The sequence below is a fragment of the Mastigoproctus giganteus genome, chromosome 7, assembly GCF_048544385.1.
Source record: "Mastigoproctus giganteus isolate SK-2022 chromosome 7, ASM4854438v1, whole genome shotgun sequence".
NCBI classification, from domain to species: domain Eukaryota; kingdom Metazoa; phylum Arthropoda; class Arachnida; order Uropygi; family Thelyphonidae; genus Mastigoproctus; species Mastigoproctus giganteus.
The window spans coordinates 14539273-14554272 of record NC_143581.1 but is presented as its reverse complement, the minus strand read 5'-3'; the positions used below and the strand labels follow the sequence as shown (position 1 = coordinate 14554272).

Sequence of the window (15000 nt, the reverse complement as noted above, 5' to 3'; positions counted from 1 at the left end):
AGTGCTTCTTTAACCAGTCCGTTAATTTTCCTGTAACAGAAGTTAAACTAACAGGTCTATAATTACTTCTGTTGCCCTTTGATCCTCCTTTGTAAACTGGGGTCACATTTGCACATCTCCAGTCCATGGATACCTCCTCTGAGTCCAAAGAAGCTCTCATATTTATGGCTAAGGGTTTGCTTACTTCCTTTGCTGCCTCCTTTAATATAACTGGATAGATCCTGTCCACCCCGGGTGCCTTTTTTATGTTTATCTTCAACAATTTCTCTTCCACTTTCCTCTCAGTTATTACAAAATCATTCAGCTCACTGCCAGAGTTTAACTCGCCTCTGGCATTCCCCTCCCTGAATAACTCCTCATGTGTGAATGGCGATGCAAAATACTCTTTTAGTTTGTTAGCCACCTGAGCAGGATCATCAACAGTTGAACCATCAATATCCAGTGGACCAATCTGATTCATCCCTTTCCTTCTAGAGTTTACATATGTAAAGAACTCTTTGTTGTTTTTCTTTGCATCCTTTGCCAAGGATTTCTCATAATCTACCTTTGCCTGCCTAATCTCCTTTGTGACTTGGTTATAGACCAGCGTATGTCTATGGAAGCCTATGGGCTTCCATGTTACCCATTAATTTATATGTATCCCATGCATTTTTCTTCTCTGCCATATGTCTCATTAGTTCATCTGACATCCATTTAGGTCTAAATCTTGAACAATATTTCTTAGTTGGTATGTAAAGCCTAGTAGCTTCCGAGATAAGTTCTTTGAATGCTTCACATTTTGAATTTGCTGTTGGTAACATCATCAGTTGTTCCCACCGTATAGAATTTAAATATTGTCTCAGACCATCGTAGTCGCCTTGACGAAAGCAAAAACCCTTCCCTTTACCCCTGATGGTAGTTACCTCTTTGAGTAAATCCCACTTCAGCACACTGTGATCACTGCTACCTAGTGGTTCCTTTATCTGCAGATTCTTAATGAATGAAGAATCACTACTGATAATCAGATCAAGAGTATTACTCCCTCTGGTTGACTCCCGAACATACTGATATAGAAAACAATCATCCAATAAATCCACAAAAGCCTTGCTAGTGTGTGAGTGACCAACCCACAAATTCCAGTCAATATCTGGGAAATTAAAATCCCCCATTATAAGACTCTCTGATTTACTGGCCCATTCTATTTCCCTATACAGTTTCTTATTATACTCATCAGAGTCATTAGGCCTATAGCACACTCCTACTCTCAATTTTGATCTCCCAATGCTTATGCCACACCAAACTGACTCGACACTGCACTGTCCAGTGATGTCGACTGGCTTCACTTCCTTGGATTTTATGTGTTTCTTAACTAATAGCATAACCCCTCCTCCCTTCCTATCCTTACTGTGCACGTTGTACTCCCCAAATTCCAGTTCTGCATTCCTTATATCTGTGTGACACCACGGCTCTGTTATTCCCACAATATCTGCCTTTGATGTTTTGAGCAATACCTCAAATTCATCAAATTTATTTACCAAACTCCTAGCATTGGTGTACATGCAAGTATACATGCACCTGTTCCTATTCTTAGCTACCCTAAGAATATAACACCACCCATGTGTTTACTTGTACCGCAATGATTCCCAGCAGTCTCTGAAATATTGCTGTTCATTCCAATAGAAGCAGTGCAAGAATCACTTTCACCTCCAATGGTGGCTACTGTTAATATATTAGTCCTTGTATCCCCCCATGCTAGCAGTTTTCTGACCCACCTAACACTGCCTCGATAGCATCAGCAAATATTCTTGCACCCTTTCTATTTAAGTGTATCCCATCCCTGTAGAAGCAGTCTCTCCTGTTACCCTGTTAATTTGCAGAACTTAAGCCTTTCTTTATAAGAGCCCCCTTTGTTCCCTTCAGTCTTGTAGCCCTTCTCTCTACTCCTAGCAACTCTACATCCTTCATAAAATGAGGCTTCAAGTCCTGTATGCAGTACTCAAGGTGTGGCCTGACCATTGCCTTATACAAGGAGTCAATCACCCCCTTATCCCTGTACGCAAAATTCTTGTATATCATTGACATGAGCTACTCTGTAGCCTGTCTGCACTGGTCAGAAAACTTCATATCTGACTGTACTATTAACCCCCACGTCTCTTTCATTCTCCACTACCATGAGTGTAACACCACCCAGTTGGTACATTTCTCTGGGGTTACTGCTACTCATACACAGTACTTTGCATTTGTCAATGTTTAACTTCAGTTACCCCGTCTGCCCGACTTTTCCAGATCCCGTTGCTGCTGCAACAGGATCTGGAATCAACAAGAACTCAAACTAACAGGTCTGTAAACTGACAACCCTACCAACCTTTGTATCATCTGCAAACTGTGACATTAAGTTTGATATACCTTCATCAATATCATTGATAAATATACAAAAAAAAAAAAAAAACGGGCACATCATCGAACCCTGAGGGACACCACTAATAACATTAGTCCATGTAAAGCAGTACCCATTGATTTTCACTCTGTCTTCTCCCACTCAACCATCCTGTTATCCATTGTAGCAACTTGCCCTTAATGCCATAACGCTCCAATTTGTACAGTAGTCTTCCATGTGCAACAGTATCAAAAGCTTTCCTGAAATCCAAGTATATGATATCAAAATTATTTTTTATATCCAGTTCCTTTGTGACTAATCATAGTATGCAATCAAATTGGTCAGACAAAACTACCCCTTGACAAATCCATGCTATGTCTGAATTATTACTGTTGTCTTGTCTAGATAATTCTGCAATGCTTCTTTAACCAGTGACTCTATTATTTTCCCTGGAACAGAAGTCAAACTAACAGGTCTGTAATTACTCGTGTCACTCTTTGATCTACCTTTCTGAATTGGAGATATATTTGCACATCTCCAGTCCATGGGGACTTCCCAAAGTCCAAGGATGTTCTCATAATTATGGCTAAGGATATGCTTACTTCCTTTGCCACCTCCTTTTAATATAACTGGATAGATCCCATCTACCCCAGGTGCCTTTCTTATGTTTAACTTCAACAATTTCTCCTGCACTTTGCTGTCAGTTATTACAAAACCATTTAACTCCCTGTTAATAGAGTTTGGTAAACATCTGGCCCTCTCCTCCTTGAATAACTCCTCATTTGTGAATGCAAAATACTCAAGTTCCACAGCTATCTGAGAATGATCATCTAAGTCACAAACCATTGATATCAAGTGGACCAATGTAATTCATCACCTTTCTTTTAGAGTTTATTAGTATTAGTATTAGTAACGGCCGTATGGTGCAAGAAAGCCTATGGCTTATGCTGCACCAGCCAAAAAAAAAAAAAAAAAAAAAAATCCGAACAAAACAATGATAAAAACAAAAATTAAATAAATAAATAAATAATAATAATTAATAAATAAATAAAAATAATAAAATGAAATAAAAAATAAATAAAAAGGAAATTAATCCTATCATCCTATGCGCTTCCCTTACCCGAAAGTACTATCCAGATGACCTTTGAATTTCCCCAAACTGTCGGCCTCCACCACCCATGAAGGCAACTTATTCCAGTAATTTATAACTCGCTGGCTAAAATAAAACTTCCTGCAGTCCAATCTAAACATTTCCCCCCGTAACTTGAATTTATGTCCCCTAGTTCTAGCATCATTTATAATCTTGAAAATTTTGTCCTCATTCATTTTACTGATGCCTCTCAGAGCCTTAAACACCTCAATAAAATCTCCTCTAAGGTGTCTAGTTTCCAAACTCTGCAACCCACATATTCGAAGTCTTTCTTCATAAGGACGCCCTTTTGCCGATCTCACCAAGCGAGTTACCCTTCTTTGCACCCTTTCAAGAAGCTCGATGTCTTTCTTTAGGTGCGGTCTCCATACTTGAACACAGTATTCCAAGTGTGGTCTAACATAAGCCTTATATAATGGGATTATATAATAGGATTATTATATAAGTAAAGAAGTCTTTACTGTTTTTCTTTCCATCCTTTGCCAAAGATTTTTTATAGTGTGCCTTCGCCTTCCTAACCTGCTTTGTGACTTGATTACAGACTAGCTTGTATCTATCATAGGCTTCTGTGTCACCTAACAATTTATGTGCATCCTATGCATTTTTCTTCTCCTCCACGAGTCGCATTAGTTCATATGACATTCATTTAGGCCTAAACCTAGAGCAGTATTTCTTAGTTGGAACAAAAAGCCTAGTAGCTTCCAAAATGACATCCTTGAATGCTTCCCATTTAGAATTTGCTGTTGGTAACATCATCAGTTGGTCCCACTGTATAGAACCAAAAAAATTGCTGAGACCACTATAGTCGCCTTTACAAAAGCAAAAGCCCTTCCCTTTACCCCTGATGGTATTTACATCTTTAAGTAAATCCCACATCAGTACACTGTGATCACTGCCTCCTAGTACTTCTGAATTTGTACAATTCATTATGCAAGACTTCTCATAATGAATAATGAATTGTACTTTGTTTATCTGGTATGATATGTGATTTCATTTAAATACATAATTTTTCATCATCTGTTACTAGTATTATCATCATCTATCACCAATATTTGTAGGTGTGTGTTAATAGTATTTTCCCCGATTCTTTTTTCAACCAAGGATTTCATCCTCCCACCCACTTCACTGTATGTTACTATTATAATTGCCCAAAAAGCAGGGTATTGGCAAAATGATGCAAGGAAGAAAGCTTATACAGCATCATCAGTTAAAAAAAAAAAAAAAAAAAAAAAAAAAAGCCTTTTACCTATTTTATTTGTCCATCCTTTTCATAATTCGTCTAGTCCTTTAAATTTATTCAAACTCCAAATGCACAATGCTAAATGGAAGTTATATTCCGACAATCATTAGCATTAGTAGAGGCATTTGATGCAAGAAAGCAAGCTTATGCAGCATCAGCCAAAAAAAAAAAAAAAAAAAAAAACCACTTCCATTTCACCCCTCTGTTCATTCAAAATACCTGTCCAGCTGAGCCTTAAACTTATTTAGGCTATCAACCTCCACGACAAGGGATGGAAGTCTGTTCCACCAACCAACCACTCGCTGGCTAAAGGCAAAATTCCGCACGTCTATCCTACATCTGTCTTTCCTCAATTTAAATTTATGCCCTCTCAGGTGATTATTCTGAGCGATAGGAAGAATCCCATCAGCATTGAGCATGCTCAAACCATTCAATGCTTTATACACCTCTATCAGATCACCTCGCTGGTGCCTAGTCTCCAGACACTGTAATTTGCAAAACGTAAGCCTTTCTTCGTAAGAGCACCCCTTTGTTCCATTCACTAATCTTGTTGCCCTTCTCCATACTCGTTCCAGCAGCTCTACATCCTTCTTGAAATGAGGCCTCCAGACCTGTATACAGTACTCTAAGTGTGGCCTGACCATTGCCTTATACAAGGGAATAATCACCTCCTTATCCCTGCTAGAAACATTCCTATATATCATTGACAATACACCATGAGCTACTCTTGCAGCCCATCTGCACTGCTCAGAGAACTTCATATCTGCCTGCACAACCACCCCCAGGTCCTTTTCATTCTCTACCACTGTCAGTGTAGTACCACAGAGTTGATACGTTGCTCTGGGGTTGCTGTTTCCCATGTGTAGTACTTTACATTTGTCAATGTTAAACTTCATTTGCCACCTCTCAGCCCATCTGCTCAACCTTTCCAGATCCTATTGCAGCAGCATAGTGTCACTAGTGTCCTTGACAACCCTGCCTACCTTTGTGTCGTCTGAAAACTTCGACATTAAGCTTGATATACCATCATCAATATCATTTATGAATACAGAAAACAATAATGGACCCAACACTGAGCCCTGAGGGACTCCACTAATAACATTAGTCCACGATGAGCAGTGTCCATTGATTACCACTCTCTGTCTTCTCCCCCTCAGCCACCCCTTTATCCACAGCAGCAATTTGCCTCCAATGTCACACTGCTCCAATTTGTGCAGCAGTCTTCCATGTGCAACAGTATCAAAAGCCTTTCTAAGATCCAAGTATATAATATCAAAGTTATTCCCTGCATCCAGTTCCTTTATGACTGCATCATAGTATCCAATCAAGTTGGTCAGGCAAGACTTCCCCTTAACAAAACCATGCTGTGTCCAAGCTATAACTGAAGTCTTGTCTAAATGATCCCGCAGTGCTTCTTTAACTAGTGCCTCCATTAATTTTCCGGAACAGAAGTTAAACTCACAGGTCTATAATTGCTTGTGTCAGCCTTTGATCCTCCTTTATGAATTGGGGTCACATTTGCACATCTCCAGTCTGCGGGTACCTCCCCTGAGTCCAAGGAAGCTCTCGTAATTATGGCTAAGGGTTTGCTTACTTCCTCTGCTGCCTCCTTTAATATAACTGGATAGATCCCATCCACCCCAGGTGCCTTTCTTGTGTTTATCTTCAACAGTTTCTCCTCCACTTTACTCTCAGTTATTACAAGATTCTCTAGCTTACTGCTTGAGTTGAATACACCTCTGGCTTTCCCCTCGCTAAATAACTCCTCGTGTGTGAATGTCGATGCAAAATATTCATTTAGTTTGTTAGCTACCTGAGCAGGATCATCAACAGTTGACCCATCGATATCAAGTGGACCAATCTGATTCATCCCCTTCCTTCTAGAGTTTACATAAGTAAAGAACTCTTTGCTGTTTTTCTTTGCATCCCTGCCAAAGATTTCTCGTACTCTGCCTTCGCCTGCCTAACCTCCTTTGTAACTTGGTTACAGATCAACTTGTATCTATCATAGGTTTCTGTGTCATGTGTTAATTTGTATGTATCCCATGCATGTTTCTTCTCTGCCATATGCCTCATCAGTTCATCTGACATGCATTTAGGCCTAAACCTTGAACAATATTTCTTAGTTGGTATGTAAAGCCTAGTAGCTTCCAAGATAAGTTCTTTGAATGCTTCCCATTTTTAATTTGCTGTTGGTAAAATCTTCAGTTGGTCCCACTGTATAGAATTTAAATACTGTCTTAGACCATCGTAGTCGCCTTTACGAAAGCAATAACCCTTCCCTTTACCCCTGATGGTAGTTACCTCTTTGAGTAAATCCCACTTCAGCACACTGTGATCACTGCCACCTAGTGGTTCATTTATCTGCAGATTCTTAATGCATGAAGAATCACTGCTGATAATCAAATCAAGAGTATTCCTCCCTCTAGTTGCCTCCCAAACATGCTGATGTAGAAAACAATCATCCAATAAATCCACAAAAGCCTTGCTAGTATGTGAGTGACCAGCCCCCAAACTCCAGTCAATATCTGGGAAATTAAAATCTCCCATTATAAGACTCTCTGATTTACTGGCCCACTCTATTTCCCTGTACAGTTTCTTATTATACTCATCAGAGTCATTAGGCCTATAGCACACTCCTACTCTCAATTTTGATCTCCCAGTGCTTATGTCACACCAAACTGACTCGACACTGCACTGCCCAGCGATGTCCACTGGCTTCACTTCCTTGGATTTTATGTATTTCTTAACTAATAGCATAACCCCTCCTCCCTTCCTATCCAGTCTATCCTTTCTGTAGACGTTGTACTCCCCAAATTCCAGTTCTGCATTCCTTATATCTGTGTGACACCAAGTCTCTGATATCCCAACAATATCTGCCTTTGATGTTTTGAGCAATACCTCAAATTCATCAAATTTATTTACTAAACTCCTAGCATTGGTGTACACGCAAGTATACATGCACCTTTTTCTATTCTTAGCTACCCTAACACAACCCATGTGTTTACTTGTACCGCAATGACTCCCAGCAGTCTCTGAAATATCCTGAATCTTGTTTTTCAGGCTTCTGCTCATTCCAATAGAAGCAGTGCAAGAATCTCTTTCACCTCTGCCAGTGGCTGAGGTGAAAGAGATAATCAATTACACTCTGGCTGAAAGAAAATTTCTATACACCTATTCTGCAACCAATCTTTTTCAGTTTGAATTTTTGGCCCATCAGAGAAAGAATAAAGATGAAAATCAGCATGTAGTTTGCTCGAACCTTTTAAAGACTTAAACACTTCAGTTAACTCATCATCATTTCCCGATGCTGCAATTTATATAGCTACTCTCTCCAGTAAAAATACCATTTGTACAACTAAACCTTTGGCTCTTCTCTGCATTCTTTCCAAAACCCATACAGGTTTGATAATCAGCATGCAGGTTTCCATAGTTACTACACAGTTACTCCATCTTTTTCTTTGTTGACTACCCTAAGTTTGGTGCTACCTGAATGGCATATTAATCTGGAATACACTAAAATCCTGATTATCTGAAACAGTTAATATTGAAGGTGTTCTGGATAGTTAATTTTTTTAGATAATCTATTTTAAATGCACTCTATCTACAGTATGAAAGGGGACAAAAAAATTAATGAGATTGAAATTATAGTAACTTGTATTTACACAATGTGTACTGTAAACACTTATACAGCTTTAAAATAATTGACAGTGTTTTTCTGCTGGAAAATTCCAAATTTTTGTCAAACGTTGACAACTGTGGTTATCCTTAATTTTTAAAAGAAAACGTTTTTTTTTTTCTTCTTCTTTTTTTTTTTCCCCTGTTTTGTTTCTGCTGTCAGACTATATTTTTGTCAAATGTGCCAATTGGAATGCCTTCGAATTTTTCATACAGTTCTGCCCATAAAGTAGCAATCTGAAAAGTATTAAAAGATTCATCTGCAGTTTGTTTCTGTGGTATTTTGTTCATCATAACGTACCCTCTTCATTTTAAATTTCTGTCTGATTTGGATTAGTATTTAATGGTTAAACTATTTTCTTTTAAAAAGAATTGTTAACTTGGATAGTTACAAAAGTAACCTGCATCTAAATCTGTGCCATAGCTCTAGTTTCGTGTATTGTTTTTAAAATGCCTAAAGTATTTATTACAGAGTTCATCTAATTGAACAAAGAATATCCCTGTTTGCGGAAAGTTAAATTGAGGATCTTATAAATAAAAATTTTAAAAAATAAAGCATATAAAAAAAAATTAAGAAATCTGATGTGTCTGAAAAAAACCGAATAGGCAGGGTGGGTTTATTCATGCTGTGTCCATATAACACCACCCACACTGGTGTGATGTATAAAACTTCTGCTCAAAACAAATAATAAATGTCTGTAAATTGACATATACATTTTAATTTTCAGTAATTTATGTAGTGATGAATTTGCAGCCTTTCTTCACAGTGAAATTTTCATGCATCATATCAGTTTGGTTGGTATTATACAAGAGGTGATGTGGATTAAATTGCTCTTATTTGCCTCGTTCATAATGCTTTGTTTAAGTAGAATCGTTATTGTATTATCTCTTTCTGATAATATTGTTTTTTACAATTAAATGCGCAAACTTCTTAGGGGAAAAAATAATGAAAAAATTTTCAAAAACAATTTTAGATAACTGGAATTCTACTATAATCCGTATTTATCAATATTATATCTTGGTTGTGATTTTATTTAGCCCACCTGAAAAACTGCTAGATCTTGTTGAAGTAGCATACTTTGCTTATCATTAACCACCTTATTTACCTTTATGTTATCGGGAAATTTAAAAACATACATCAATATCATTAATATTTATTAGTGTAGTAGTGTTTGTACTCTGGCACAACAACTCAGATCAAAGGAGTTCACAACTAGTCATTTCAGCAAGAATATGATTATTAACTGTATTTAGCAGTCATGTGGACTCAAAAAATAGTTAACTCAAACATGACCACTCAGCTGCTTCAAGCCTAACAGTAAGGGTCCCAGCACTCCAAACCCTTTAGGACCTCCCTCATAACATTAATCTATGAAAGAGTAATGGCCATTAATAATTAGAGCTCCAATCCTACCCAGTTGCACTTGTATTACTACTTTAACTGTGTACACCATAATTTTCCCTGGCACTGAAGTCAAACTTACAGTTCTAGAATTGCTCATTTTGTGTTTGAATCATTTTTTTGAATAGTAGAGACATTTGCACATCTCTAATCTGTAGATTCTTACCCCAAATTATACTTAAAGGTTTGAATTATCCCCCCTTCTCAGTTATCATAAAGTCATTTTGTGTTCAGTCAGTATTACATATATTTCTGGTACATAATTTCTTCATGCATTAAGAATCTGCAGATAAAGGAACCACTAGGTGGCAGTGATCACAGTGTGCTGAAGTGGGATTTACTCAAAGAGGTAACTACCATCAGGGGTAAAGGGAAGGGTTTTTGCTTTCGTCAAGGTGACTACGATGGTCTGAGACAGTATTTAAATTCTATACAGTGGGACCAACTGATCATGTTACCAACAGAAAATTCAAAATGAGAAGCATTCAAAGAACTTATCTTGGAAGCTACTAGGCTTTACATACCAATATTGTTCAAAGTTTAGGCCTAAATGGATGTCATATGAACTAATGAGACATATGGCAGAGAAGAAAAATGCATGGGATACATATAAATTAACATGTGACACAGAAGCCTATGATAGATACAAGTTGATCTGTAACCAAGTTACAAAGGAGGTTAGGCAGCCAAAGGCAGATTATGAGAAATCTTTGGCAAGGGATGCAAAGAAAAACCGCAACGAGTTCTTTACTTATGTAAACTCCAGAAGGAAGGGGATGAATCAGATTGGTCCACTTCATATCGATGGGTCAACTGTTGATGATCCTGCTCAGGTAGCTAACAAACTAAATGAATATTTTACATCGACATTCACGCATGAGGAGTTATTCAGCGAGGGGAATGCAGAGACGTATTCAACTCTGGCAGTAAGCTAGAGAATCTTGTAATAACTGAGAGTAAAGTGGAGGAGAAATTGTTGAAGATAAACATAAGAAAGGCACCTGTGGTGGATGGGATCTATCCAGTTATATTAAAGGAGGCGGCAATGCAACTAAGCAAACCCTTAGCCATAATTATGAGAGCATCCTTGGACTCAGGGAAGGTTCCCACGGACTGGAGATGTGCAAATGTATCCCCAATTCACAAAGGGGGATCGAAGGGTGACACGAGTAATTACAGACCAGTTTGTTTAAACTTCTGTTCCAGGTAAAATAATGGAGTCATTTGTTAAAGATGCATTGCAGGATCATCTAGACAAGACTGCAGCAATAATTCAGACACAGCATGGGTTGTTAAGGGAAAGTCTTGTCTGACAAATTTGATAGGATATTATGATGTGGTTACAAAGGAACTGGATGCAAAAAATAATTTTGATCTCATATATTTGGATTTCAGAAAAGCTTTTGACACTGTTGCGCATGGAAGACTATTGTACAAATTGGAGCAGAATGGTATTAAGGGTAAGTTGCTACAATGGATAAAAGGATGATTAAGTGGGAGAAGACAGAGGGTGGTAATCAATGGGTGCTGCTCTTCGTGGATTAATGTTATTAGTGGAGTCCCACAGGGTTCGGTGTTAAGTCCACTGTTGTTTTGTATATTTATCAATGATATTGATGAAGGTATTTCAGGCTTAATGTCGAAGTTTGCAGATGATACAAAGGTTGGCAGGGTTGTTAATGACAGTAATGGCAGTGTGGTACTGCAACAGGATCTAGATAATTTGGGCAGATGGGCTAAGAAGTGGCAACTGAAGTTTAACCTTGACAAAAAGCAAAGTACTGCATATGGGTAGAAGCAACCCCAGAGAAACGTACCAACTGTGTGGTACTACACTTAAGGTGGTAGAAAATGAAAAAGACCTGGGAGTAATTGTCAGGCAGATATGAAGTTTTCTGAGCAATGCAGACAGGCTGCCAGGGCAGGTCATGGGGTTTTGTCAATGATATATAGGAATTTTGCTAGCAGGGAGAAGGAGGTGATTGTCCCTCTGTATAAGGCAACGGTCAGGCCTTATACAGAGGGACTGCGTACTTGAGTACTGCGTACAGGTCTGGAGGCCTCATTTTAGGAAGGATGTAGATTTACTTGAGCGTGTACAGAGAAGGGCAACAAGATTGATGAGGGGAATGAAGGGATCCTCTTACCAAGAGAGGCTTAAGTTCTGCAAATTGTAGTGACTGGAGACTAGGCCCATGTGCAGTGATCTGATTGAAGTGTATAAGGCCTTGAATGGGTTGAGCACACTGTATTCTGATGGGATCCTTCCACTTGTTCAGATTACGAACCTAAGGGGGCATAAATTCAAATTAAGAAAAGACAGATGTAAAATAGATGTGTGGAAATTTGCCTTTAGCCAGCGGGTGGTTAATTGCTGGAACAAACTTCCATCTGTCGTGGAAGTTGACAGGTTAAATAAATTTAAGGAGGAACTGGACAGGCATTTGGAGGGAATGGTGTGATTTTTTTTTTTTTTTTTTTTGGCTGATGCTTCATAAGCTTATACACTTGCTTTCTTGCATCACATGCCACTACTACTACTACTTGTTTGTGCATATACTAACAAGTTTATAATATCAACTAATTGATTTTTAGGATAATGACTTTATCCCTTAGTTGTAGATCTTACAGTTACTAAACTGAATACTTTTGATGATAATTGTGGAAGTTTTATCGTCAGTGTTTAGTAGGTTGGTAAATGGGATACTGATTACAGTAAGTCTCCGGCGTACGTAAGAGATACGTTCCAGGACTTCTTACAGAAGTCAAGTTTTACGTAACTCGGGGATGACTAAAATATTACTACTATATCCCTGACATGCCCAAATTACAAAAACCACATAATATCCTCAGAAGAATGAAGAAAAATAGTTATATTTTTCAATTAATTAGTTATGTATTTTTTTTATATATATAGAAAAATAGTTATATTTTTAATTAGTTCCATTTAAAAACTATCTTGGGACAGTGGTGAAGTAGCCAGAGTGGCACATAAAGGGAAGAAAGCATGCATGTTATTGTACTGTAAAAACGTATGTATTTTGTAGCCTTGGTTATTGTAGTTGGTTGACTTCTTTGGTGCCGATCCCTTCATTGCTTGTCATATTCTGTCTTTGTCCTTTATTATTGTGTTCACTGTTGATACTGACAAATCTAAATTCTGCGCAATACTTGTTAATGTTTGACCATTTTCATACATTCTTATTATTTTAATTTTCTGATCCAAATTGATTGCTTTCCTTTTCTTGGTAGATTTACTAGTACCACTGTCACTTATTCTCTTAGTCGGCACCATGATAACAGTCAAACTGAAATTTTCTGTGAACTTCACAGGATTAAGGTGGAAACACACTGTTATCACCTCACACGAGCTGACATTTTACTAAAGCACATTTCTGGAGGTCACTACCATAAAACAATAAAGACAATTTGCAGTTTCCAGTTTATTGGACTTTTCTGTTAGTGAAATCAGTTATAAACGGGTAGTAAACTCAATCTTATTGCATTTGTGATAATACTGATAGTTTAAAATTCTTTGGGTTTTTATGTTATTACCGTGAAATGTGTGTCCCCTTCACCGAATCTTCTCTTCATTCCTATTTTTTTAAGATTGTTACTCCATATCTTATTTGTGCATGCCATGTTCATTGTTATTGATTGCTTATTTTTTATTTATTTTATTATTTTTTTTTTATTACTGTTTTAAATTTTATAATCTTAAAAAAAAAAAAAAAATGTGAAAAAAATGTACGTAAGTCCGAAGTTACGTGTCGGGGACTTACTGTATCTTATATTACTTCACCATTTCCTTTGTACACATCGGCATTCATAGTCAAGGATTAGACGGGCATGCTTTGAATCAACTAATCATACTTCATGGATAGAACTGAAGTTTAGTTATGCAATTTATTAATTTTTACTAATCTCTTGGAGAAATTAAAAGTTTACTTTTCATTACATTTTTTCATGTATATAGTTTGTTTACGAATATACCATAAATATTTGTAAATTATTTATAAATTATTTGTAGGAATTCAGAGACAAACTTAAGAAGGTTACTCAAGTTAGAAATGAGCTGAAATCCCATCTGCAGAACCTTCCGGACTTAACACTTCTCCCAAGTGTTACAGGTGGATTAGCTCCACTCCCATCTGCTGGAGACCTGTTTAGTCAGCCGTAGAAGAGTTTAGCATATGTCTTCTGGTTTTACAGAGAGACAGACAGTGAAAATCATTAGTATGCTTTTATTAGATATTTTTAGAAAAATGAGTAGTATGTGTGTCCTTACACATACTTAATTTGTTATATAAATTGTACATAATAAACTTAGCGGTATTATTTATGCTGCCAATTTTCTCTTAATGAAACAGCCTTTTTTGGTATCTGATTTATTTGAATGCCCACTACATGCAATTATTCATGTTTTTGATCATGTGGAATATGAAATATAGAAAACTTCGCTAAAATTTTATTTTATGTGAGAAAAAATTGCAATTTTTTTTCTATACTATAAAATATAGTAAAATGCTATGAAGAAAGAAAATTTTATAATTTCCTGTTACTTAGAGACAGATCATGACACCCATTAAAAATTTTTGGCAGTTTATATGGAAAATATATCTTCTGTGACTGTGGTGCTTTTTTATGTAGACATGTATAGTATGTTACGTAAGGCAGCTCCCAAACACTAGCTAGTTCAAGTCATCCTTGGTACACTGTGATGTTACAAAAACTCTGCAGAAAGGCTTGAGATGTGTGCAATGCTATGTTTGTGCCATATGTGTTTGTTATGTTGTTTCTGGCTGCTTTGCTATCAGGATGAACTGCCACCATGAATTGTTAAACTAATAGAGCAAGCTTATCTGTGAAAAGATCTAAACCTCCCAAACACTTCCTAATTCATTTCACAAATATACTTGGTGCCTCCGTAGCCAGGTGGGCAGGAGCAGCAGTGCTTAGCACATGCTTCTTGATTGGACCAGGGTTCGAGCCCGTGCCCACCAAATACAGAGGATGCGGAAAGGTCAGGGAATGGCCACCGCATATCCCCGGAGCAATATGGCCTTAGTTGCTAATGCTCCTAAAAACCAAATAACAAACAAATATACATGGTCTCAATTCTAATCGGCGCCTCCGTAGCCAGGTGGGAAGGAGCAGAAGTGCATAGCACACAC

The 15000-nt window shown here is 37.5% G+C and overlaps 1 protein-coding gene across 2 annotated transcripts in view; it reads left to right on the top strand.

The window, feature by feature from the left end:
* The window catches only part of LOC150082545 (regulation of nuclear pre-mRNA domain-containing protein 1B), a 139800-nt gene extending 125607 nt beyond the window's left edge, over positions 1-14193 (top strand). The window contains exon 8 of one of the 2 annotated variants that reach the window (XM_090378681.1): positions 13857-14193. In XM_090378681.1, the coding sequence (XP_090234807.1) occupies positions 13857-14006 (150 nt within the window). In that variant the 3' untranslated portion in view covers positions 14007-14193. The remainder of the gene's footprint in view (positions 1-13856) is intronic. The other variant, XM_090378682.1, reaches the window with a different exon arrangement.
* The last annotated feature ends 807 nt before the right edge of the window (positions 14194-15000 follow it).